Source organism: Dioscorea cayenensis, chromosome 2 (assembly GCF_009730915.1).
Source record: "Dioscorea cayenensis subsp. rotundata cultivar TDr96_F1 chromosome 2, TDr96_F1_v2_PseudoChromosome.rev07_lg8_w22 25.fasta, whole genome shotgun sequence".
Classification (NCBI taxonomy): domain Eukaryota; kingdom Viridiplantae; phylum Streptophyta; class Magnoliopsida; order Dioscoreales; family Dioscoreaceae; genus Dioscorea; species Dioscorea cayenensis.
In genome coordinates this window covers 22,057,028-22,082,197 of record NC_052472.1, presented here as the reverse complement: position 1 = coordinate 22,082,197, position 25,170 = coordinate 22,057,028, and the positions used below count along the sequence as shown (strand labels likewise).

The 25,170-nt window shown below is 33.6% G+C and overlaps 1 protein-coding gene across 1 annotated transcript; it reads right to left on the bottom strand.

Moving 5' to 3' along the window:
* Positions 1-3,840: 3,840 nt before the first annotated feature.
* Positions 3,841-19,434, bottom strand: LOC120274932 (myosin-3-like). Its single transcript, XM_039281470.1, has 12 exons — positions 19,387-19,434; positions 19,334-19,340; positions 13,727-13,920; positions 12,608-12,805; positions 12,316-12,438; positions 10,845-10,900; positions 10,625-10,787; positions 10,560-10,577; positions 8,814-9,861; positions 6,252-8,737; positions 5,125-5,258; positions 3,841-4,299 (listed from the first exon to the last, which is right to left on the bottom strand). The coding sequence occupies exons 1-12, from the start codon at positions 19,432-19,434 to the stop codon at positions 4,074-4,076; spliced, it is 4,701 nt and encodes a 1,566-aa protein (XP_039137404.1). The 3' UTR covers positions 3,841-4,073.
* Between the last annotated feature and the right edge of the window lie 5,736 nt (positions 19,435-25,170).

Genomic DNA, 25,170 nt, shown 5'->3' with positions numbered 1-25,170 from the left:
TATTTATATATAACAGATATGAAGAACCACACCTTTTATATTTTTGATGATATATGATTGGTGTAGATATATGAGGCCAATTAAATGAGTACAAAATGGGCCCTTGTGAAGGTGTTATGAATGTCTATTTCTAGTTGAGGGAATTTTTAGGACAATTTATGGACAGCATGAGCACTCACTGGCATCCAAAGAAGCCACCATATTTTGGTTGTATATTGAATTTCATGCCATGTTTATCATGATGATAAATTAACTTGTCCTTTTTCTATCTACATGATTTTTTGGTGTTCAAACACAGTTGTCATTTCATAACATACATTTATATATATATATATATATAATAAAAGAAAATGGGAAGTTAAAGACATAGACTCAAGTAAAATAAAAATAAAAAAATTATAAATTCATATGCTTTCTAATATATTAATGATGAAAAAATATCTTACTTTCTTTTTCATGCTTGTTTAAGTTTTTTTTTAAAAAAAAAATAAATTCAATTGCCCTACAAAGGGTATTAGTGCTATTACTAATCAAGAGGAGGGTTCAAATCTAAGCTCCATAAGATAAGGATATAAATAGGTTGACTTATTAATTTTTCACTTATGCATGCTCATGATGTGATTTGTCTACTTTATTAAAAATAGTAATAATAATAATGATATATTAATTACCAATGAAGAAAATTTACTTTAGTTAGGTGATTATATATCTTGCAATCAAAATATTATTCAATTACTTGTATTTAGTCCATGTTTCTCTTATTAACAAGCAAATGATAGAGATGTCTTAATGAAATGAAACAAAGAAAAGAAAAAGAAAAACTTGTCAACTAATGTTCATTTGAGTATTGAAAATAAATTTACTTAAAAAAATAATATATAAAATTAAGAATCTATATCTCAACTTACTTTAGTTTTATAAACTTATATGAAATTGGAATAGATATGATTCAAGCTTTGTAAACCAAGATTAATATTAATGATGATAAATGTCTAGAAATTTCTCAAAAGGCTTCTTTATAAAGCTAATAATGAAGCTTCTATTATTATGAGGTCTATGTAGGTAAAGATGGGAACTGAAAGCTAAGTAATACTAACTCTAATCACAAATCAATCACTAAAATGACCCACTAAAAAGACATAGCTAGACATATATAGCTGAGTCTATCTATAATGCATGAGGCAATCCTTTCCTAGAAATTCATCCTTAGCTTGAAAGAAGCCCTAATGATCATCTTCTAAAGGACTTTAATCTATATGATTGATTGGTTTTTGGTTTTCCGAACAAATCACTCATTCATTTAATTTCATTCATTCTTCCTATGTTTATTGTTGGTTTCTCATGTTTTGAGTAATGAGATATATATATATATGTGGAAGTTGGAAACTCCACGTAAATGATGATTTCTAGTGCTTTCATATCATTTTTCATTTTAAATGCGTTTGAAAATATTCGATATAATTAGTAGTATATGAAATATGAACAAATCACATGTTATGAACGTGTACATGTATAGAGTTACTATCTTAACACATTTGTGTCTTTATCTTGCCTGAGCTGAGATTTGAATCTGTCTCTTTGGCAAAATATGAATACGCTACTCAAAAGACTTGATGCCAATAGACTAAGAGGCCATTGGTGATATAATTAATAGTTAATAATCAATATATCCTCATAAAGGAAAAAGGAATAAAGTTATTTGTTGCAATGATAATCTTGCGATAACTTCAATTGTTTTAATTTTTATTATATATATCATTCTAACTTGCGTCTGAAGAGAGGACTTTGCTTAATTAACAACCACTACCTACTGCAGTGGATTGTTACTTGAACGGTGAATAGGTAGACCCTAAGATCGGATCTCTAATTTAATATTTGCAGTTCTGTGAAAGTACCTCAAAATATAGTAGAATACTATAACAATATTGTTCATTCACTGTTCACTGAGTCTTTTGTGGGAGTTTCCTTCTCCTCCAGGGTTGCATGGCAGGGGGATTTATTCATTTATTAGCTCAGTTTGATTTCTGAAATTTTTTTGGACGTACACGAGATAGGACTCTAATCGCCCATGTGAATTTAGCCAAGTTAATAAGTCTTAAAAGAGTTGTTAAGTCACTATAACTAATGTACCACCGTGCCTACCTACCTGTTCTTTGGCAACTTCCTAATGGAGTAGCGGTTGTTGCCTAGAAAAAAAAAACCTTTGTTGAATTAAAGGTGACAATATGATGCTCCTAACTACTAATATTCTAAATATCATGGCACCATATCTTATGCTTTAATGAAGAATGAAAAAAACAATACGTTTGCATGGGGGCCTAATTTTGGTGTGAGAAAAACATGAACAAGTAGTTGGTTATACCAACAGAAACATAAATGAAAAGTTAAAGAGACATGCAAATTAAGGTTATGTACGTTTTGTGTGATTAATTAAAACTTGTTGGTTGTTAGGCAAGAGGCAAATTAAGCATATAACAAGGATAATCACCCTTTTTCTTTCTTTTGTCCTTTGCCTAATGAACCACTTTACTCAATTAGCGTTGGCCCATTCATATCAATGGAAACTTCATGGTTGCTTATAGCTTGTGTTGACATGTGATTTGATTGGAAGAAAATATTTTAAAAAAAAAATCATTTTCCTTTTTTAATATATACCATTGAAATTCATCTAATTACTTTTTCAAAAAAAATTATCTAATTATATGCATACTTTTCGATAAAATTGAATGTCATTTGTAACTTTAAAATTTGATTTATTTGCTTATATATATCATTCTACCCCATTTATACTATTAAAATAGATATATATTTATGTACTTTTAAAATTTTTTAATAATTTTTAAATTAGTATTTTTGCTGACAACTCAAAAATCAAACTTATTTTATTCGTTACATCTAAATCATAAAAATTATTAATTATAATAAAATTAATATTCAATATATATATATATCTGATTCTAAAAAGTTTGAACTTTTATTATATCTAAAAAAAAATTTAACATTGTTAAGAATAGTTTATGAATAAAATAAATTTATATTATAATTATTACGAGTGTTTAAATAATTTATAGTAATGGTGTACGTGGGAAAAAGAGGTATATATATATATATATATATATGCAAACAAATTGCATGACATTCGATTTTTTTTTTTTTTAAGGGTATACTTATAATTAAGTAAATTTTCAAGGCACCCTGTCAGAGAAAAAGAAAAAGAAAACCTTTAAAAATGGAGGTTTGTAATGAGTGCACAGAGCTTGAGTGGATAAGTTGTTCTGAGTGGAGTTTGTTATGTTTTCTTTTTCTTTTAATGAATTTTAAGTGTTCATTGTTTATGTTGTCATGTGTTTACTTTACTAGAGATGGAATTAAATGCCTTCATTGCCATCTAATTTCTTTTATTTTTTTGTTTACAATTATATACTTGAAAATAAATACTGAAATCAACATTGAAAGCAAGCCTACATATCCATGTCAAACCCATATTTCCTTTTTAACATCATTCACCCCAAAAAAATAAAAATAAATAAATAAATAGAAGGAAATGAAAAAACAAAACAACCACCAACTTATTGACCTATTCCTATCAGGTCTCTTGGGTTATTTTGAAAAAAAACCAAAATCAAACTCTAAAAAACATACAATATAAAACCATGTGTTTGTTAAGCTCATCCCACATCTATGTACAATCCTGACCTCCCTTAAATGAGAGACGCTTATCATCTATTTCTCAAAAATAAAAAATAAAAGCAAAAGAAAGACAAAAAAAGGGCTTAGATCATCATGATTTGGGAACAATCTTTGTTGAATCTATGCTGCTTATTTTCTGCTAGTTTCAAGTGAACCCAACAGAGCAGGATTATATTTCAATGATCTTCCTTCATGCCACCAGTGAATTCTCTTACAAAGGAAACAACTGAGTGAACATGTACAAGAATGATAAGGTATCATTCTTCGATACGAATGCCATAAATTAAATACATTTACAGTAAAGCATAAACGAAAGAATTCAGGCGACGGCAACGATGGCTCTAAAGGAAAAAAAAAATACTTGGGGAGGTCTTGAGATTTCATCAGAACCATCTCTTCTCTTTATTTGTCGATTTGAGCTTCATAACCAGTTGCTCGCGCTGAGCTTCCACTTCGGCAAATTTGAGACTCATGTTTAGATAACGCTCTTGCATGTCTTTTAATTCGGCTTCTAATGATGAGATTCTTGCAGTTTGGTTTGCATTTGCTTCATTTTCGGGGCTTTTCTTGAGAATCTCAGCTTGATTATTTTCCTTCTCCGCAACAAGACTGCAAAAGTTGTGCAATAGAGATGTAAATACGTCCCCGTCTTGCAAGTCGAACGACTTTTCATGTAGCACATGGATTGGGAAATGTTCAATTTTCAAGAGAAAATGAGAGTGTCTATTTTTGAAGCAATGATCGAGAAATGCAAAGGAGACAGGCTCGACAACATAACTGTATTCCAAGCTTGTTTTATATTAACCATAAACATAATTTGCAACATGTAATGGTCACCAATTAGTTATGCATGCATCAATGGCTGTCTATGGAACAGTGCTCAAAGCAGTTCAAATAAATAGATAAAAATAAATCATAAATGAATTCCATCTATAAATACTTGGATGGGGTTCTCAGATAAACTTTGAATGTTGATCACTTATTACCATTGATTGATCTTTTGATTTCTTTTTTAAAAAGTACTGTTTGAACAAGACTGAAAGTTAAGAAAAAAAATCAATCTGCGATTGTAGGTGATGAATGAGAGAATTTATTAAAATGGGAACAATTGAGAATTCTCGGTTCTAATAAATTAATCTATTAAAATGAAATTCAAAGCTATATGCATCTTAAGAATTTTAGACATGATGACAAAGGATATCTAAACTTGTTGCATCACGGAAGCAGTGTTTTTATGCTGATGATGATTGTAGACTAGCTACTTCAAAATTTGGTTGTGGCAACCACCATTTCAACAAGGAATCATGGGAATATTTGGTGGTGTCTAGTCAATCCATATAATCACACAAATTGCTTTCACAAGTTTGCTTCACATAATTTGAATTAGGTAGCCAATGAAAATGAAGTAAGAAAAAATGTGGCATCTGTGTGTACCTCTGAAGTTGTATTCTATACATGCTACTCGCCTCTAAAGCCTCAGCAAGTTCAGTTTCAAGGGACTGGATCTTGGACTTGAGATCAACCTTGTCGCCATCTCCTTGGTTTTCCTTATGTGGATTATTGCCATCCTGAAACCAATGCAAGAGTAAACATATGTAGACACAAGTAATTATTTCATCAAAGAGATTCTACGACTTCCTAACCAATATCTTTCGAAGACCAAGAAAAAGAGGAGGAAGAAGAAGAAGATATATTCCACTATGATTTAAATCAAATTCATGCATTAACTACATGATACTTATCAATGATGATTAAAGCACATAAAATAGATTGCAATAGCTTTAATTTGATAGAAATAAGGTTTGTCCAAATTATCAAAATAACAAATTTGTGAGTTCTAATGAAGAGGAATTCATCTTAAATTTGGATTATGTGATTCCAAGAACAAGTGAACTCATTATGGCCCATCCAAACTATGGAGAACAATGCCTGTCCTGATTGTAAGTAATTAATAAAGGAAAGAGTTGAGAAAAGGAAGTCAAATATGACAATGAAAGCAAACATAGAAATAGATTCTATCATAAACCATTCAACTATAGTTTAAACTCTTGAAATATGCATCATAAATTCAATCTGTAGCATGATACACTACCAGATAATGTGCAAAGTGGAAAATCAAAGAATACACTAATTTAGGTTGACATTTCAAATTGACTATACAGCTATGATGGAGTGTGCGGAAAACAAATATACAACTGTAGCCTCAACAAAATATTTAAAAAATAATGAGTTTTTAACAATAGTGTCATATATGATGATTTGAATAGATCACATTTGAAGCATAGACAGTAAAGTACATGGCTTAGAGTCAATAAAATGTCAGACACCACATATCAACCATGAGTTACAATGTTCAACTCATTTGGCCATCAAACTTCTACACTCTTTAGAGAATTTTAAGAATTTGATGATTTAACTTATGCTTTTAGCACTGTGATGATTGAACTCTAAGAAATAAAGTTTCTCTAAATATATATTGCAATAAAAAACATGTAAGGACCATCACATTATGTAAATAAAACAAATTTACCATGCAAATATCAAGAAATTAAGAAACCTACCTCAATAGAAACTTTATTGACCTCACTCTGTTCTTTCCTCAGCAGCAGTTCCTTCTCCAGCTCCTGAGTTATCCTCGTAAACTCCTCTTTCTCGTCCTCTAAATTTTGGACTTTCCTCTGATACTCGCTATTTACTCTTTTCATGCGATTAAGTTCATTCTTTATTTCTGCCTCTTGAGCAAATAGAGCTTCTTTTGCTGTCAGATCACTTTCCAGCCTTGACAGCTTCTCTTCCAAGGCAATCCTTTTGAGCCGATCATCTTCAAAACCATGTAATGCTTGCTGCATATTTGAAACTTTATCCACGAATGAAATTTTCTCTGTTTTTAATTCTTCACATTCTTCAGATACAGACTTCAATAATTCTTCTAACTTCCCCTTTTCAAACTTTGCATCATCAACAGCAGTCTTAAGTGCCATTATCTCATCCTGTAGAAGTGCAACCTTTTGTACTTGAAGTTTTAAGCCAGTTATTTCTTCTGTTATTTGCTCCTTTTCATAATCTGAAGCTTTAAGTTTTAGCTCCAAGTCATTTGCCGTTCTTTTGAATCTTTCTTCACTGGATTTAATATTTTCTATCAGTCTTTGCATCCGAGTGATGTCAATCATCAGCATCTCCTCACTCTGCTTGGACACATTTAGCAAATCAACTAACCCTTGAATTTTGTTATCAGACTCCTGCTTGAGGTCATTTAGCTCAGTCTCATACCACTTAATCTTCTCCTGGGCTTCTTGAAGACTAGTTTCAAGTTCTCTTCTGTCAGATAACATGTTTGAAGATTCGCATGATGACTCTGCTGCTGTTATTGCTTCTTCATTATGGGCTGATGATGCCTGTGCAGTCAAGAGGGCTCCAGCCCTCTCAAGTTTCACTTCTTCATCCAGCTGATTTAACAAGATATGTGCCTGCCTGATTCTCTCTTCAAGTTCTTTATTCTCTTTATAAACATTTTCTAGTTTTGTAGCTAGTAAATTCTCCTTTAAAATGATATCTTTCTGCAATAATGACAGTTTTCCTTCCAAGAACTCCACCTTCTCACAAAAATCAGCACTCTTTTTAAGTGACTCACCCAACTCAACCTCAAGGCGTGAATTTCGGCCATGCAAATCCAATTTCTGCTTCTTCAAATCTGCAGTAGACTTTTGAAGTGAGACGCACTCCTCCATCAGATTCTCAATAGTTCCTTGTTGTTTTGACTGAGCTCTCTTCAGAAGCTCTGATTCTTCTTGAGATTCTGCCAATCTCTTCTGTGCTTCTTGAAGCTTCTGTTCCAATCCCAGCTTTTGTGAATCCATTTCAGTTTGCAAGCTTGATAATTGATCCTTGAGGTCTGCAATATGTGCTTTAGAATCATCTAGTTCCAGTCTATTGGACTCCTTTTCATTTGTCAGATACCTTAGCTGAGCTTCCAAGCCAGATATGCGTTCAGATAGCTGCACATTTTCATTCTCCAGCTCGGATATATGCACATCCAGTTCATTTTTGCTGCTCTCAAGTTCCACCAACTTCTTTTCAAGCATCTTATTAGCAGATGCATGAGAATCCACAGAACCCTTAAGCATCATTACCTCATGCCGAGCGTCTTCCAAGCTGTTAGAAGCAACATTAATTTCCCCAAGTGCATTGTTCAACTGCTCCTCCAACTGATCTTTTTCTCTCCGAATATCAGAAAGTAAATCATCCAATTCCCTGTTGGAATTTCTCAAGTCATCAATTTGTTCATCTTTAGATGAACACACAGCCTTCAGCTCTTCTACCATGGACTGGGATTCTATCAATTCAATGTGGGTATCACCATTTCTAGAGTTTTCTTTAGCTTCAACTGCTCCAAATTCTTGTTCATATAAAAGATTATCCTTGAGCCACTTTTTCGCTTCAACAGAATTTTGGTCTTGCTGCTTTCGATCTCCATCTGCAAACTGAATGAGAACCCTGCATTCAACTAACTTTGATTCCAGCATATCATTGAACTTGACAAAACTTTTTATCATATTGTCCACCTGATCTTTTTGAGTGACTGCATCTGTGCCTCCAGGAGCCAAAAACTCCGAGTCAAATAAACATTCAGTTTCTGCACCAGATTCACCTTTACTTTGTAGGTCCTTCACATGACTTAGAGCGATATGAAGCTGCTTGCTTATTTCTGAGAGTATTCTAGACAACTCCAAGGAGCTCAATGATTCAGCTTTTTCATCTGCTCCAGAATCCGCAGCTAGCGAATTCTCTTGCTTTTGATACAGTTGAGTCAACTCTTGGATTTTTTCTTCTAATTCCACCTGGCTACTATCAAGCTCTCTAAGTAATTCAGAAACTTTATCTCTCAAATGTTTACGCTCATTCTCAAGATCAGAACATTTCTCCTCTAGTTTCCCAATCTGAAGCGTTAAAGATTTGGTGAGGTCTTCATTAGACTCATCTTTCTTCTTGAGCTCCAGCTCTAGTTTACGTACTTTGTGATTTAAGAAGAGAAGCATCAAACTCAAAACTATCGCGAGAATTATGGTCCGCAAACTCATTTGATGTAGAGCTAAGAGAACTCTTGCCTTGTCTGATATTATTACCTGACTCTTTCATTTTAAATAGGAGTTCTAGGTTTTCATCTGTGAGTTCAGCACAGTCTCTCTCTAGCTCCTCTACTTTAGCTCTCAATGTCTCGATTTCTTTCACCGTGTCAATGTTATCTCCACTGGAAATTTTAGGACTCAGATCTCGAGTCTGGAGTGCAACAGATAACTTATCCTCCAACTTCTTTATTTCTTCTTCTTTCATAGACAGTTTGTGAGCCCATTCAGCCTCGAGATCCAACAACAACCGGCCCTTTGAACCACTACCAGAATCATTTGCTTGAGCCTGTTCTGAAAGATTGGCTATCTCCATTGTTTGCTTTTCTACAGTCTCCTCCAGCTCCTGAAGAATAGAAATGAGCTCAAGATTCGAGTCTTGTGTCTTCTTTAGCTGTATACTTAAGTTGGCATTTGATTCCTTTAGAAACTTCAATTCATCTTCAAGTTCTTTTTTCGCGCGTACAACTTCCTCGACTTTAGCAGTGCCATTTACTGTTTGTTTTGTCATCGACTCCTCAAGTGACAACTTTAATTGTTCAAGTTCTTGCTTGAAAGAATCCCGTTCAGCAAAGGCAGCAGAAAGCTCCATATCTAGATTAGCCTGATGTTTAGATTTTTCTGAATTTTGTTTTTTTAATATTTCAAGATCAAGCTTTAGTTTCTGAGAATGTCGCTCCCACATCTTCACCTCATCATGGAGTTCATCTATTGTTTCTTCAGCGGCATCAAGAAGATCTTTACAGGAATTAGAAGACCTCAATGTTACTGGCGCTACACCTTGTACAGAAATCTGCCCCTCTTGCAATTGGATTGCATTAGACGACCCCGAGACCCGGGAATTAAAGGATGAATGGTTGGATCTAGAAACATCATCACTGTGACCTCCACCATAATGCGAGTTGTAATGGGACCCAGATGAATCTGGCCTGCCAACGTTAAATGCTCCCCCATTTAAGCTGCTCTGGGGAGAAAAATTTGCCCTGCCTACGGAACTCCCCCCGGAATCAGAACTACGATGTGAACCTGATGCAGAAAAACTTCGGTCCTGGTGAAAAGAAAGCAGGCAATTACTTGTGATAAATTGAAGAAACAAAAAGATGATAAAAAGAATAACAACTAAGCATAACGAAACATAAATGGCAGATCCATCATTCTCGCATAAATGGGAGTCATCAAACAACATCAGTCACATGCTCATGGCATAAAGTGAATACATCTAAATCCTTGAGGGATTAATCACTATAATATTAATATAGGAGTTCATGAAATAGCCACCAATTTACTCGATTAGATAAAGAAAATGATGGGCATAGCAGATATTGAAATCTTCAAAGTAAGGGTCAGTAAACTTCTTGATAAGAATATCTGGTTCAAGCTATGATCCTAGGAGTGAGCTAACATAAACCGCAACACAGAAAAGTACCAAAAATAGAAAGTTTGATGTCTGACTTCGGCCCTCCCAAGCTACTCATTCTTTTGAAATGACTTGAAGCCCAAGCTACTGGTTCTTCTGAAATGACTTGAAGTATGATTCATAACAAACATATCTCATCATACCTTAACGTATCATTAGCACTGGTAACATGTAATCTTTCCAATAAATCCAAGTAAAGGAACAAAAAGAAAACTAAAGCAACAAAATAAGATTTCAAACAAAAGTATATCACTTAGGAATTCAACTCAAAGATATCTGTAGAAATAAAGTGTGAAACTGCATATCATGTGCATTTTACAGACAAATACCCAATCCATGAAGTTCCACTAAAAGATATACATATTCAACAGTATATTGCAAAGTATAAACGCACCCTGTTCCCAGGTTCATCTGGATGAGCAGCACCAGCTAAATTAGTGCAAGATGAAGCTACCCTATTAGACACATCAGATCCATCAGACTTGCTATCTACATCATCATTGTTTGTGGTTGGTTCTTCCATATTGAAGTTTGTCTCTTTCCATCCTTTTCCATCCCTGCGTCATATACAGGACTGCATTAATACCAAAGAGACTACAGAGCAGGAACAATACAAAATAAGCATAACACGAAACCTGGATTTAGTTCTTGAAAGGCATTGAACCTTGATCTGCGATTTGAGAGAACATATAAAGTTATTATTATCAAACATGTAACACAGAAGCAGACAATATCTATTAAAAATAAAAAATAAAAAACATGATATGTAGAGGCACAATTCTTAGATGCAAACTAAATATATATTATGTGGACTGGATTCAAAAGCTGATAGGATGAGAGACTCATATATTCATGTCTATATTTACTAACTTAACTGATGTGGAACTATAAACTACTCAAACACGCTCCTTTCATACATACTAATCTATTTTAACCATGTTGCATAAAAACCAAATATACCAATTAGCTAAATATTGTTACCATGTTATATGTAAACCAAACATATATTATCTGGAACTCAATTCAACCAAAAAGTTTAAATTGATAAGATAAGAGACTAGGTTTATATATTCATATCTACATCTACCAAATTAACCAATGTGGGACTATTAGTTACTCCAATGATAATAGTAATGCAAACATTATTTAGCACTTGACATACAATTTGAACTTAAGGGAAGTGACAATAGAGAATGGTAAAGAAAATGTCCCTTATTTTCTTTGTAAGAAACCTTTCTGTGAAGGCATTAAATGCCATGAACATCATAATGAAATTGAAGAATGATTTCCATCCCTAATATCTAATTGGGGCTATAAAACAGGGACTGAGTGGAACGGTCAACCTGGTGTAGTTTGGAAGTTGAACGACAGGTGAAAATCAAATCCAATTATACATCAAGATTACAAAGCTGTGAAAAATATCAAATACAATTTGAATTGCAGGATTGAAAGTTGAAACCACCAATTAAAGGATCAATCGTTCCCTTTCCATATGATGAGATTTTCTTATTCTTATCATTATTTGTGTCCTCCTACCAACCAACATACACAAGACATGTTTCTAAGATTAACTTCTCCAAGTTTTCCTGACTCAATTCTAGTAAGAGTCTTCAGCTGAGGGTTTCTCAACTCTCACGTATTGATCTTAGCTCGATTTTGAAGAGCTTGGGCCTTACTATCAGCACAGGAGATATTTTTTTAATATAATAGCTAAAACAGAGAACAGTAAGCACAAGAACTATAATGGTATTCTGGATTGTTCATACACCTAGATTTTCTTACATAAGGCAATGAACAGAGGCTATATTTATATTAGTTACCAATCATAAGTAAGAAGAACAAGGGTTGGTTAGAAAGTGTGTTTTAGACATAAATCACAAGAATATAGACATTTTCCATAATAACAATATTAAAATCCATAGCAAAAAGAATATGAACATAATTTTAGATGGTACGTTGGGAACATCAACAGTAATTATACAGATTAACACATTGATAGGAACTAAATGGGAAGAAACAAGACCAGTATTGCAAAATAAAGATAATAAAACAAAAGGGGAAAAGCTATATTTAAGCAACAAACACCTGCAAAATTGTGCCATAGTTGCACCTCTCCAGAGGCAACGAAAGAAGACCAGAGTCTCTTGAATGAACATAGTCCGTTAAATTCAAGGCAACATCCCCAAGAACACCCGATCTTGAAGATCCCTACATTCCAAACTCTATTAGATCTGATTCATCAGATGAAAAGTCAATGATATATTTCACGATATGTTTCACTGAAAGGATGCAGAATTGCAATTAAAATTCATCAAAAGCTGTCTAAGGCTGATGAGAGAACTATATAACAACAGAAAGGAGAAGATAAATGTCAGACCATGGCAACAACAATCTTGTATAGGCATTCTTCAAGCTCCTTTGTTGCACCATCTTGAGAAACCCAAATTGACTCGGAAAAAGAATCAGTCCATTGACAAGTTCCACCATGCACTGCTGTTCTGCTGGATTTTGCAATTGTCTTCCCAGTTTCCACTGAGACAATAGAAACAAAAAGCTTGTCCCAACCTCTAGGAACCTGCCACACACAACACAACCAATGAGGACAAAATTCCCAGACTAAAATGGAATTAAATTTAGAGGAAGTTAGAAACACATCTATTTGTGAATTGAGTTCAAACAAAAAATATCAACGAAAACCAAAAGAAAACAAGGGTCATGCCATCTGAAAGATTTTGGTTGACAAAGGAACATTGTTTGATTGCATTTCATGACTGCTGATACTTGGACAGTTGCATGTCACAAAACTTAATATACTTCCGGCAGCAGTGCCCATAACCAAATTGGACACAAAAAACTCTACGTTGCAAATTCTGTCAGCTCAGCATATCGAGACCAGAAAGAACTTCACGCTGAAAATTTATACCATAACACCAATACGCTGTTACCCACTCTGTGTTCCTTGTAATTTAACCAACTTCAAAAGAACACCCTCTCAAGCTTAGATTTTGCAAACATCAAAGACTCCAATATGATCCGAAAAATCTCAGAAAACAACAAGAAGCAATCTAAAACCACCAAAATAAACTAATAACAAGCTTCACTCCAGACACAACATTGCAATCAAAGGGATTTTCATATCAAGACAAACCGACACCCACTACCCAAATTTAACTTTCAGCTCATCAGCCAGGCTGGAAAGAGTTCCACTCATTGCTTTCATTTTGCAATTCATTTATATTCACTGACTTCCATAGAACACCAGATCAAGATTAAATTTTGAACACGTCAAAGACTCCACTTTGATCCACAAAAACCCAATAACATCAAAAACCAAGCAAAATCCACCACACCAAACACATTGCAATCTCTAATTTTGCAAATCAAGCAAAACCAAACACCAGAGGTGAAGACAGAGATGCGAACCTGAAACGCCTGTAGATTGGAGAACTTGAACTCCAATTTCTCCCCGAAACTATTCGACCTATGCCTATGCAACCTGAACATCTCCACTCTCCCTTTCTCCTCCTCCTCCTCCTTTTCCTCTCCCCCTTTTTCCTCCTCTCAAAATCCTCCAACGAGAGAAAGCAAGCAAAAAGTAGGGTTCCGAATCACTCCCAAAAAGCCAATGGAATCCAGATGCCCCCGCCTTCCCACCATCTCCATCTCGCTGGAGCTTCTCTGTCTTCCTCGCTGGAGATGAAATCAATGTAGAGAGAGAAAGTGAGAAAGAGAAAGGTTGTTCTTTTATTTTTGTTTTCATTTATTATTTATTTATTAATTAATGAATTAAATTCGTAGATTTTTCCACTGTTTTAATAATTTAATCATTTTTATTTTTTACGCAAAAAAATTATATATAAATAAATAAATTATTTCTCGTCATTTATTGAGAATTAAACTTTGGAAGAGCCGTGTTCGTACTTTAGAATCACCGACCTTTATTTCCAATTTTTTTCCTCTCTCTAGATCTCATGTTTGGACTGTTTGCAAATAAGATCTTGCAATGCGAGTCATTTTTGTCCACGTGTCAAAAAGGAGTTGTATTGACGTGTATTGAGGTGATGAGAAGCGGTGGGTGGAATTGTAAGGTATTGTTTGAAAGTGTGGATTGTGTTGTGGGGGCATTGCAAGTGGATCACCTCACTAGTCTCAAACTCTTGTCTTTATTATATTTGGGTTTGTTCCTTCATTAAAAGGGAAATTATATTGGGTCATGATTTGATTAATTAAGTTAATCATTGATTAGTGATGAAATTAATTAACCCTTTACTATAATTATTCTTGTGGGCGCATTTTTTTTTCTTTCTATGATTGAACTCATCACCTAAATCAATCTTATCTATGATAACATTATATATATATATACACAGAGCATGTGATTGTGATTGTTTGAAGAGAACAAAAACTAGAAGAGAGACAAAAATAAGAGAAAAGATGTGAACGTATGCAAAGAACAAAAACTAGGAGAAAGACAGAAATAAGAGTAAAAAGAGAGAGTGGAACACAATAAAATTTAACCATGGCAAAAAAGTTATACGAGATTAAAAATGAGTTGTTGGTTTAAAGAGGGTGTGCAAATCTGTTTGGACGACTGTAATTGCATAGGCATTGCAATGATAATCGAACAGTTGTGATGCAAGAACTATGCATCCCTCTCTATACTGTGCATCACAGTCAATATTATTTTCACACTGTTCATAATACTATTTATGAATGTTATTTATTCTTATGTCCACTTCACTATTTAGATAATTGGGTGATAGGCAGCTATTAAATTTGAATCAAACGGTTGATATTCGAAAGCTCGTAGAATTTTTATCTACAAATGTCTATATGTATATATAAATCAACAATATAAAAGTTTTCATAATCAACAAATGAAGCATTGAGGCATAGTATGAGATATTGAATATAAAATAGTTTTGATTTATGATTTTTTTTAATAGTATTTATTCAAATTATATATTTAAAAAATTTTATTTTTGTGATTTTACATTAGATCATTTGGGTATATATGACTACTGCACCATTTTTTTTATTAATAAACACTAAGAAAAAAAAAGCAATCAATTTAGAGTTCAAATTGGCCTCAACATATTAACTTATTTATTTATTTGATTGGCATACGCAAGTAAGTCATTTAAAAAAAAACAAATAAATTCTAATCATTTAAAATAGAGAAAAATCATTTAAAATACAAATGAATTGACTAGCAAATCTTAACCGTAAGCCGGAATCTTCTCATTCGGATCTAACGATTTAGACACGCCCAAAATTTCAAAAATTTTAAAAGTAATCGTTAAGCTTTCAACTAAATCAATTAAAAATTAAAAAAAATAAAATTCAAATTCAAATTTTGAAAAAATTCATGAAGACAAGCATGGAAATGTGTGTGTATATATATATATCAAATTATTTTTGCTTATTTACTTGAAAGAAAAAAAGTAGAGAACTAACATAACAACTTTTTGTCAAAAGAATTGCACTATACTCTCTCTAACAGGATATAATTCACAGTCTAATTTGAATTTGAATTCAAATATTTTTAATATTTTTTTGCCATTTTATTTGAATTAATTACTCTACAATTCATAATTTTGCTTTAAAATTATTTTTAGAAAATGATTAAGAATTTTAAAAAAAAAAATCAAGATAAAACAGCATTTGAAATCCATAGTATCAAGGACAATGCAATTTGGCCACATTAGAGCAATAAATTTTGGTGGTCCATTTTTTATTGTACAAACTTAAACTTAAGAATAAAAAAAGGCAAACTATTTTTATCATATAGCATTTTTAATGAAACCGTATTAGTAATTGTTACCTTCATATAGGTATGTATGTAAATTATTTTCTATTTTTATTTTTAATGAAAATTTGGTCCTAATCTGCTTATTAAATCGAATTTTTATCATTGATATTAATTAAACATGATAAACAAAGATTTATATATATATATATATATATATTTGACAAATGCAACAACCGCAGTCAGGACATGCAAGTAGATTTGAATTTAATCATCAAACTTATGCGCCTCAGGGCCTCACCGGATGACAAGAAATTTGAAAGGAATTTGAGGTGCAATCTCGTATCTATAACGGGAGATCCATTATCACTGCTGTCTTCATTAGGATTTGAACTCGGGACTTAAATTTTTATACCAACACTTTTTATAGTAGGAGCCGGGTGGGTTATGAATTTTTTTTTTTTGCTTTAAATATGATAATTAAAACAAAAAGTTGAAGATAAATTAAATATATATTTCTGCCGGTGAATCATGCAGCTGGTATACGTTTGACGCCTCTTGTTTAACAAGATTGCTGTTAATTGTCAGGTTTGTGTAATTTCTATAACAACAGGGTGCTTCTCACAAAAGTGGAATAAAATTCATATATTTTGCAAATACGCTCTCTGAAAGGTTAAATATAGTTTTTGCAAACTCCTGGGTTTTACTGCAAAATTACATAATTTTTTTGTTTTTGTGAAAACACCCTCGTAAAAATTATTGCTAAACTCACGGTATTTTCCATAAAAGAGACGTTGAGCTCATGAGTTATGCATTTATGCGGAAACACCCCAAAAAATTAAATATTAAAATTCAAAAATTCCTGGTTTTCTTAAAAAATTACCTGAAGTTTTATGATTTTGCAGAAACACCCTCATAACATGTATACCCTAAAAATTTGGCTAATTACATATATACCCTCTAATAAAACCAAATTTCATACATATCTCTTAATATTCAATTTGCTTGTATCTACTACACTTCTCCACTTTATATGTATCATTAAAGGAACTTTGGGCTAGCCCAATGGTAACTACCAATGGTTGTAATTGAGAGGTCTCGAGTTTGAACCTTTCAGATTACAATTCATATTAGGGTCTCTTGTGGGAGTTCTGTGTGAGGATTATCTCTCGTTCTCCCCTCCAGGGTTGCATGACGGGGGAATTATTCCCAGGAGGTCATTCAAGTCACCGTAACCAGTGCACCTCCGTACCCGCTTGTCTTTTGCTTTGTCGTTTGTCGACTTTGTCAAAAAAATATATGTATCATTAAAATATATTACAAATTATATAGATATTGATTTTTATGATAATAAAAAATAGAATTTTATTTAAATTCTTAAATTACCTGGTAAAGTTAATTTTTTATTTAGATATAATAAATAAAACAAACTTAAATTTATTCTATGACGTATTTTAAAAAATATTAATTTAATGATAATTAGAAATTGTTAAGAATTACAGGTAATAATTAAAATGAGCTTAATTTTTGGATGGATTATATACGAAATTATTAATTTCATGAAATTTAGAAATTTTTAGATATATATGTGTTTTTGTTATTTTATATGGAATAATATACGCTAATGATGTATGGTGGCAGAGAGGTATACATGTAAACAAATGAAATTTTAAGAGGTATATATAATGTTTGGTTTTATTGAAAGGTATATACATAATTTGGTAAGAATTTTTAGAGCTATTAAAAAAAAAGGAAATTACTTATCAGTCTATGGGATTTTTGTTTATTTGAATAAGTCTTTCTGACAAAAATTTATTCTCTATAGTCATTTTTTTTACAATCAGTTCTATTTCATCCCTCCCGTCACATTTGGAAGTTCAAATTATGTTCAACAACACATAGATTAACGGAAAGTGATATAAAAATAGTAAATCCGAAATACCAAAATCAAAGAGCAAAACTAAAAACTAAACGTGATGTAAGCATAGTAAATCTAAGGTTATATAACCGTTGTGCTTAAAAGTAATTTTGGGAAAAAAAAAGACTTTCAAAGGATTTTTTTGCCAATGTTAAAGTTGTTTGGACTTTTGAGCAATTCCAAAATCCTTCTGATAATGATTTATGTGATGGACAAGAGCTTAATGGGCTCATTGTATGTGCCACTAAAAAAATTCCATCAAAACATGTGGAGAAAAAAATCAAATCAAAATCTATATGGAACACACTTAATTTGCCATTAACCATCAATCAATCATCTTCTCAAAAAAAATCATCCCCATTAACATAAATAATCATTTGGAGTTTTACCATTTGCAAACCCTCAGTTGAAATAATTCTCAATCTTAATAGAAACCGAGAAAAACAAACCATTTTAAATAGACAAGATATGATTGACAATTGCAAGACGGAAAAAAAAAAACTGTGCCTAATTTAGATGTTTTTCCCATCTCCTTTTTTGAATTCAGCACCTTCATTTTATTATTACAAAAGAAAAATTATTTATTTTTCCCATCTCCTTTAATTTGGCTCTGCTAGGTAAATAGAGATGGAAGCTCTTGACTGACTCGAATTGGGGTTGTGCGAAGGTGCTGCAATACAATTATAATAAGCCAACTTGGGACCTATTTTGCCAAATTCGTGTTAGAATTTATATTTTGGTATTAGTAGGCCCTATATGGGCTCTATATGGGCTTAGAGACCTTACACCAAAAAGTCTCAAAACTTAGTGGCTCAACGCTCTATACCTATATATAAAGTCATTACACTTCTATTACACAACTGATATGGTACTATATTTCCAACACCCTCCCTCAAGTTCAACTCGGTCGAACTTACACAGACTTGTACACCATAGGTCTGTTTACCAGGACTTGTACACTACTTTGTGTCTCAGAGGTCCTACACACATGGAGGTTTTACACACATGGACTTGTACACTACTTGTGTCTCAGAGGTCCTACACACATGGACTTGTATACCACTTGTGTAAATTATATATTGGGCTCCACTATATTGCTCTGATATCATGTTAGAATTTATATTTTGGTATTAGTGGGCCCTATATGAGCTTTATATGGGCTTAAGGGCCTTACACCAAAAAGTCTTTAAGACTTAGTGGCTCAACCTCTATACCTATATATAAACCCATTACACTTTTATTACGCAACCGTTGTGGTACTATATTTCCAACAATTCGTGGGAGAGTTTCGTTTTTTTTGGTCGGGGGTTCTGAATTGTCTAGAGGCTTTCAGAGGGTGCGTCACGGTAAAAATTAACTCGGGTGTGGATATCTTGTTCTGGAAGGACAGCTGGCTCAAAGGTCGTGCTCCCATGCAAATTTGGCCAGATGTTTACCTGGCCTCTTCGACAAAGAATGATTCAGTGTTACATTCGGCTCATCTGCTCACCTGACCTCCTTTCGTTGAGGATCCTGCTTCTGCGCAATTCCTTGCCATTCTTAACGCTTAGTCTGGTACTGATAAGGACTCTAAATGTTGGAGTTTGATCGCTAATGGATCCTTCTCGGTCAAATCTTTCTACGATTTTCTGAATGACGAGGTCTTCGCTGCGTAATGGCTAAAGTTATTTGGAAAGGTCCTTGTTCTAGGAAGGTTAATATCCTTAACTAGTTGGCTTCGAAGAATAAGATCCTATCCCTTGAAAACTTGGCTAGGCGTAGGTGTAATAGGCTTCCGACGGACACATGTGTTCTTTGTCACGCTGATTCAGAATATGTTGATCATTTGTTCCTTCAATGCCGTTTCTTTCTCGAAGAGTGGACAAAGCTTAGTAGGATTATCCTTTTACCACCACTTCCTAGTTCGATGTCGCTTCTGTGGGGTGCTTGGAGGGCGGTCTCTCATTCCTCTACCTGGGTGATTGGGGATGGGATGGTCAAGGCTTATGTGTGGTCTATTTGGCTTGCGAGAAATAATGTTATTTATGCTGATAAATGTGTGAATCCGCTTGATGTGTTTTTAAAGACTGAACTCTGCATTTTGTCTTTGTTCTCTGCAGCTCCAGAGGGATTGAGATCGACACTTGATGATACCATAGCCTCCGTTAGGCATAGTCTTGAGTTCATCGGACCTCAGGTTGAGGGGGCGGCGATCGCTCTTACGGTTGAGGAGTATCAGGAGGATAGTGTGGGGTAATTCTATTTTGCTTTATTGGGTCAAGAGAAGACCCATTGTTCCTCCCATTTTGGTTCTTTCTGTTGTTGTTCCACATCTAGTGGAATTCTGTTGTACCTTGTTCTGTTTGTTATTTCAATGAACGTGGTTTATCCACTTTTTCAAAACAAAAAAAAAGTCGAGTACAGTTAAAAACATGTGCATGAATCGAGAATTGATTTTCGATATATATACCTTTATCTAATGACAATATAATATTGTGTTCTTGTTATAAATTCATATATATGCTCACTCCGAAATTTATTATCACCATTACATTTAGTAGAACTTAAACTTTTTCATATCATTGTGGGTCAATACCATTACATTATCAACTTTTGACAATAGAAATAATACTCATAACAGATGAGTTGATATTAATTATTACTATTTTATTTTAAATTTAGATTAGCAAACATATTAATTATTATATGAATAAATATTAATATAATAATAGTTGGTTTTCATTTTTATTGCTGGTGATCTTCAATGGAATGTTCATCACCATGGATGGATAAGGATTCAATGAGACAGAAATACTAGCTGGTACCTTTTCGAACTTTATAAATTCAATTAACCATTTACAGGATATAAATAGAGTTGGCACTACAATTAAAAAAAGGGAAAATTATTTTTTAGTTCCCTGAAAGTTTTCAAACATCCCTAAAAGTCCCTCTGACATTTGAATTTGACAAACAGCCCCTCCTTTTTTTATTTTCTATCGACTGGATTGGTCCCTCGGGTCAGAACTCCGTCGATGAACTTCATCCAAAAATTCCATTTTTGCCCTGCTATTTGGAGGGAAAAGTCATCGCTCGGTCTTGTCAATTTTTTGGAAAATAGTACGGTTGTCAGTTTGAACTTTACATGCTTCTTTAACCTAAGCTGCCTTCTTCTTCTTCCATCATCCTTTTTGTTGGTTTTTTTTGTTACCATCTACGCAGGATAGATAGATTTGTCTCTTCCCCGTTGTTCTGGTTTTATTTTGCACACTTGTACTTTGAATATTTCTTCACCCGGAAGACAATTCATGTGAGCTTCTCCACACTTGTTTTGGTTTTATTTTTTGTGGTCATGCAATTGTTGACCATGCTTTCTTCATCGCAGTGACCAATAGATACCTTTTTTGCGAGTTGTTAGGTATAGGGGGAGGGTCGAGTCCTCCAGGTTCACGATGTCGACTCCTTGGGGAGTCAATTCTAGATGAGATATGTCAAAGATGGGGGCTTGACATTAGCATCGTGAAAGTGAAGTTTGTCACGACCCGATACAAACCCGAACTATTTGTCCCATTGATTCGAAATCGACTTCAGCGTAAATATATCAAATACTAAATAGCTACTGTTGTTGACCTTATTGTTGATGCAGATGCAAATCGTCGTAGACATGCCATCGTGTTCCTCACTCCCCGTCGTAAATATCCTTTCTTTGCTTGATGTGTACTCATTTTATTTCATTCTTTCCGCGATTATGTCCTCATTCATAAATAATATTTCTCGTATAGTGTATAGAGTCATCACTTATTGCATGTACTTTTCCGGTTAATTTACGGAGATATCATTTACCATTATCCATTTCAACTTATATTTGTCCGTTACTACTTAAAACTTTCTGTTTTCGCTTAATATTAACCGATATCGCTTAAAGGCTGCTTAAATGGAAGCGCGCGCTTTACATGCGAGAGTCATGGGGTTTGGTCCCCCTCATATCCAACCATTATTTTAATTTTTTATTATTGTTTTTAATTTTTAATACAACAAAACCCTTCTTTTTTGTTAACATTATATATATATATATATATTTCCGCTTCTTTTCCCTGTTTACGCTTAATAATTTATGTTTTCGCTTAATATTATCTGATATCGCTTAAACTATTTTCTTCATCCGCTTAAGATTATATTATTTCGCTTAAACTTATCCGAGTTTGCTTAAACCTTTACGATCTCGCTTAAAATTCTTTGATTTCGCGTAAAAGTTTTTGTTTAAAGTTGTTTGATTGCGCATAAAAGTGCCATGATTTCACTTAGACTTATCCGATTTGTACACTCCAGCGAATCATTTTCGGCGAGTATGTCACTCAATAGGGGCACATTTCCACCCCATAAACAACCTTCGGGGGTTCTTGCCATCCGGCCTTCTTCAGAAGATCATGAGATTGTTTCAATGGAAGTCGGTGATCAGTTTCTTGACAGTGAACATTTTAAGGATGCACTTAGAAATTTTGCTATCAAACGCAATTTTAACTTTACATTCATCAAGAATGACAAGCAGAGAGTGACTGTCAAGTGCGCTGCTGAAGGTTGTGAATGGCGTGTCCATGCGTCCATGGAAGGTAACCACGAGACGTTTAGGATCAAGACGATGTATCCCACACACACATGTGGTGGGGGTATTGGCACATTCTCACATCCCAAGGTATCAAAAAAGTGGGTGAGTGCACGTGTCATACAAAAGCTGAAGGACCGTCCCCTATATAGGGCTATTGACATTCAGCGTGATATGTTGCGAGACCATGGTGTCTATTTATTCTATAAACAAGCTTGGCTAGGGAAAGAGGTCGCCAAGGATGTTCTCCATGGGAGTGAGGTGGCGAGCTATGATTTATTGATGTGGTACGCGAAGAGGTATTAGTAACAAACCCTGGTAGCGCTGCTATAGTAGAGAATGATGGTTCCCGTTTCAAACGTGCATTTTTTGCCTTCAAAGCATGTGTCATTGGTTTCAAGACCGGATGTAGGCCATTGCTGTACATGGATGGAACTCACTTGCTCGGTAAGTACGGGGGCACTTTGTTAGGTGCAATGGGAAAAGATGAGAACGATGGTTTCTTTCATGTAGCATTTGCAATCGTAGATAATGAAACGGATGCGAACTGGACGTGGTTCTTGTCAAAGCTTGGAGATACTATATACGATGATGAGTAATATGTGAAAATTATTACATTTATATCTGATAGGTCCAAGGGTCTTATCAATGCTGTCGCGAAGGTATTCCCTTCCTCACCGCATGCATATTGTTTGCGCCACTTGGAAGCAAACTTCATGAAAGCAAATGTCAGACTTGGCAAGTCATTGAAAGAACGATGCTGGTCTATATTATCAAGAATTGCGTTTTCATGTGCTGAAAAAGAATTCGATGACGCTGTTGCCGATCTGTTAAACACATCGGCGGATGCACATCAATGGTTGATGCAGAAATCCGATCTGGCACACTAGGCAAACTACATGTTCAAAGGTGATAGATAGGGGGAGATGTACTCAAACGTGGCGGAGTCGTTTAATGCATGGATAAAAGAGGTACGCCATAACATGTATACCCTAAAAATTTGGCTAATTACATATATACCCTCTAATAAAACCAAATTTCATACATATCTCTTAATGTTATTGTTTTTTTTTTAATACTAGTGCATGTTGGTCATGGGATTTGAACCCATGATCTTGAACTTGGATAGCAAAAACCCAACCACTTGAGCTACAATTTGCTTTAAATATTTATTGGAAAATATTTTATATAGATAGATGTAGGATATGGATCAAAATATTTTACATATATATTTAATTTATAAAAAATTAAGAAACTATATAATAAATTAAAAAATTATAAAAATCAATTAGTAAAATATCAAATTATCAAACAATAAATTTTTCATAAATATTTTTTTAAAAAATAATTATTTTTGTTAATCGTCTTTTTAAACTTTCATAAAGACTGAGTCCCTACATATGCATCACTCTTAAATTCTCTTAAATAAGCGACTCTTATTTGTCACATATATATTAGATTATTTTGTTTCAATTTATAAAAATAAAAAAATAAAATTACAAAAAATTGTTTTTAAATTATGTATATCAATTTATAAAAAAATATATTAGTAAAAAAAAGAATATATTTGAATAATAGTTAACACCATATTATTTTTGATTTGTAATTTTTCAACGACAACATGATAAGCACAATAATAACCCTATAGTTAGAGACCAAAAGTGAAATCTAGAGCCAACCCTAATTATAATAAATAAATAAGTTGATGATAACTTCAATTTAAAAATAAGAATACTACTTGATATATATATTTTTGTCTGACTGAAAAAGGTGTGCTTAATAATTTAATTTGATAGATAAATAAATTAAAAAAATGTAGCTTTTTTTATCCTTTTTAAAAATTATTTTTGATATGTCTTAAAAAAATTTTTTTAAGTTATTATTATAAATTATTTTTAAATTTTTTTGTTGTTTTAAAAAAATATTTTTGCAACTTCTTTATATTTATTTATGTTTTATATTAAAACAAGAAAAATTTGTAGGCCAATTGGTTAATGTTATTTTCTCTAAGTGTGAGGTCCTAGGTTCAAACCGCATCCATGGCAATTTTTTGTTATTTACAAAAACCCGCCGGGTCAAACGGGCCTGGCCCGGACCCGGCGGGTTCTGTGATAAGCCGGGTCAGGTCCGGTTCATTCACAGAATGAACCAGACCCGGCGGGCCTGTCGGGTCAACCCGGCCTGGCGGGTCTCCCTGTAGCACGGGCCGGGTCCGGCTTCCGGTGAACCGGACCCGGGGGTTGGGCCTGGCGGGTCCGGTTAATCGGCCCGTGCCCACCTCTAGTTATATAGCCGCTGTGCTTAAAAGTAATTTTGGGGGAAAAAAAAAGGACTTTCAAAAGATTTTTTTGCCAATTTTAAAGTTGTTTGGACTTTTGAGCAATTCCAAAAATAAAAATAAAATCCTTCTGATAATGATTTATGTGATGGACAAGAGCTCAATGGTTTCATTGTATGTGCCACTAAAAACAAATTCCATCAAAACTTGTGGAGAAAAAAATCAAATCAAAATCTATATGGAACACACTTAATTTGCCATTAACCATCAATCAATCATCTTCTCAAAAAAATCATCCCCATTAACATAAATAATCATTTGGAGTTTTACCATTTGCAAACCCTCAATTGAAATAATTCTCAATCTTAGTAGAAACCAAGAAAAACAAACCATTTTAAATGGACAAGATATGATTG

What these genes read in the sequence shown, in the direction of transcription:
- LOC120274932 (XM_039281470.1), bottom strand. Translation starts at nt 19,434, where the DNA reads ATGGCAAGGAATTGCGCAGAAGCAGGATCCTCAACGAAAGGAGGTCAG. An exon ending in ACTATGGCACAATTTTGCAG is followed by an intron (nt 10,901 to 12,315) that starts GTGTTTGTTGCT and finishes CTCAAATCGCAG; the next exon opens with ATCAAGGTTCAATGCCTTTC. An exon ending in TCAATAAAGTTTCTATTGAG is followed by an intron (nt 5,259 to 6,251) that starts GTAGGTTTCTTA and finishes CATTGGTTTCAG; the next exon opens with GATGGCAATAATCCACATAA.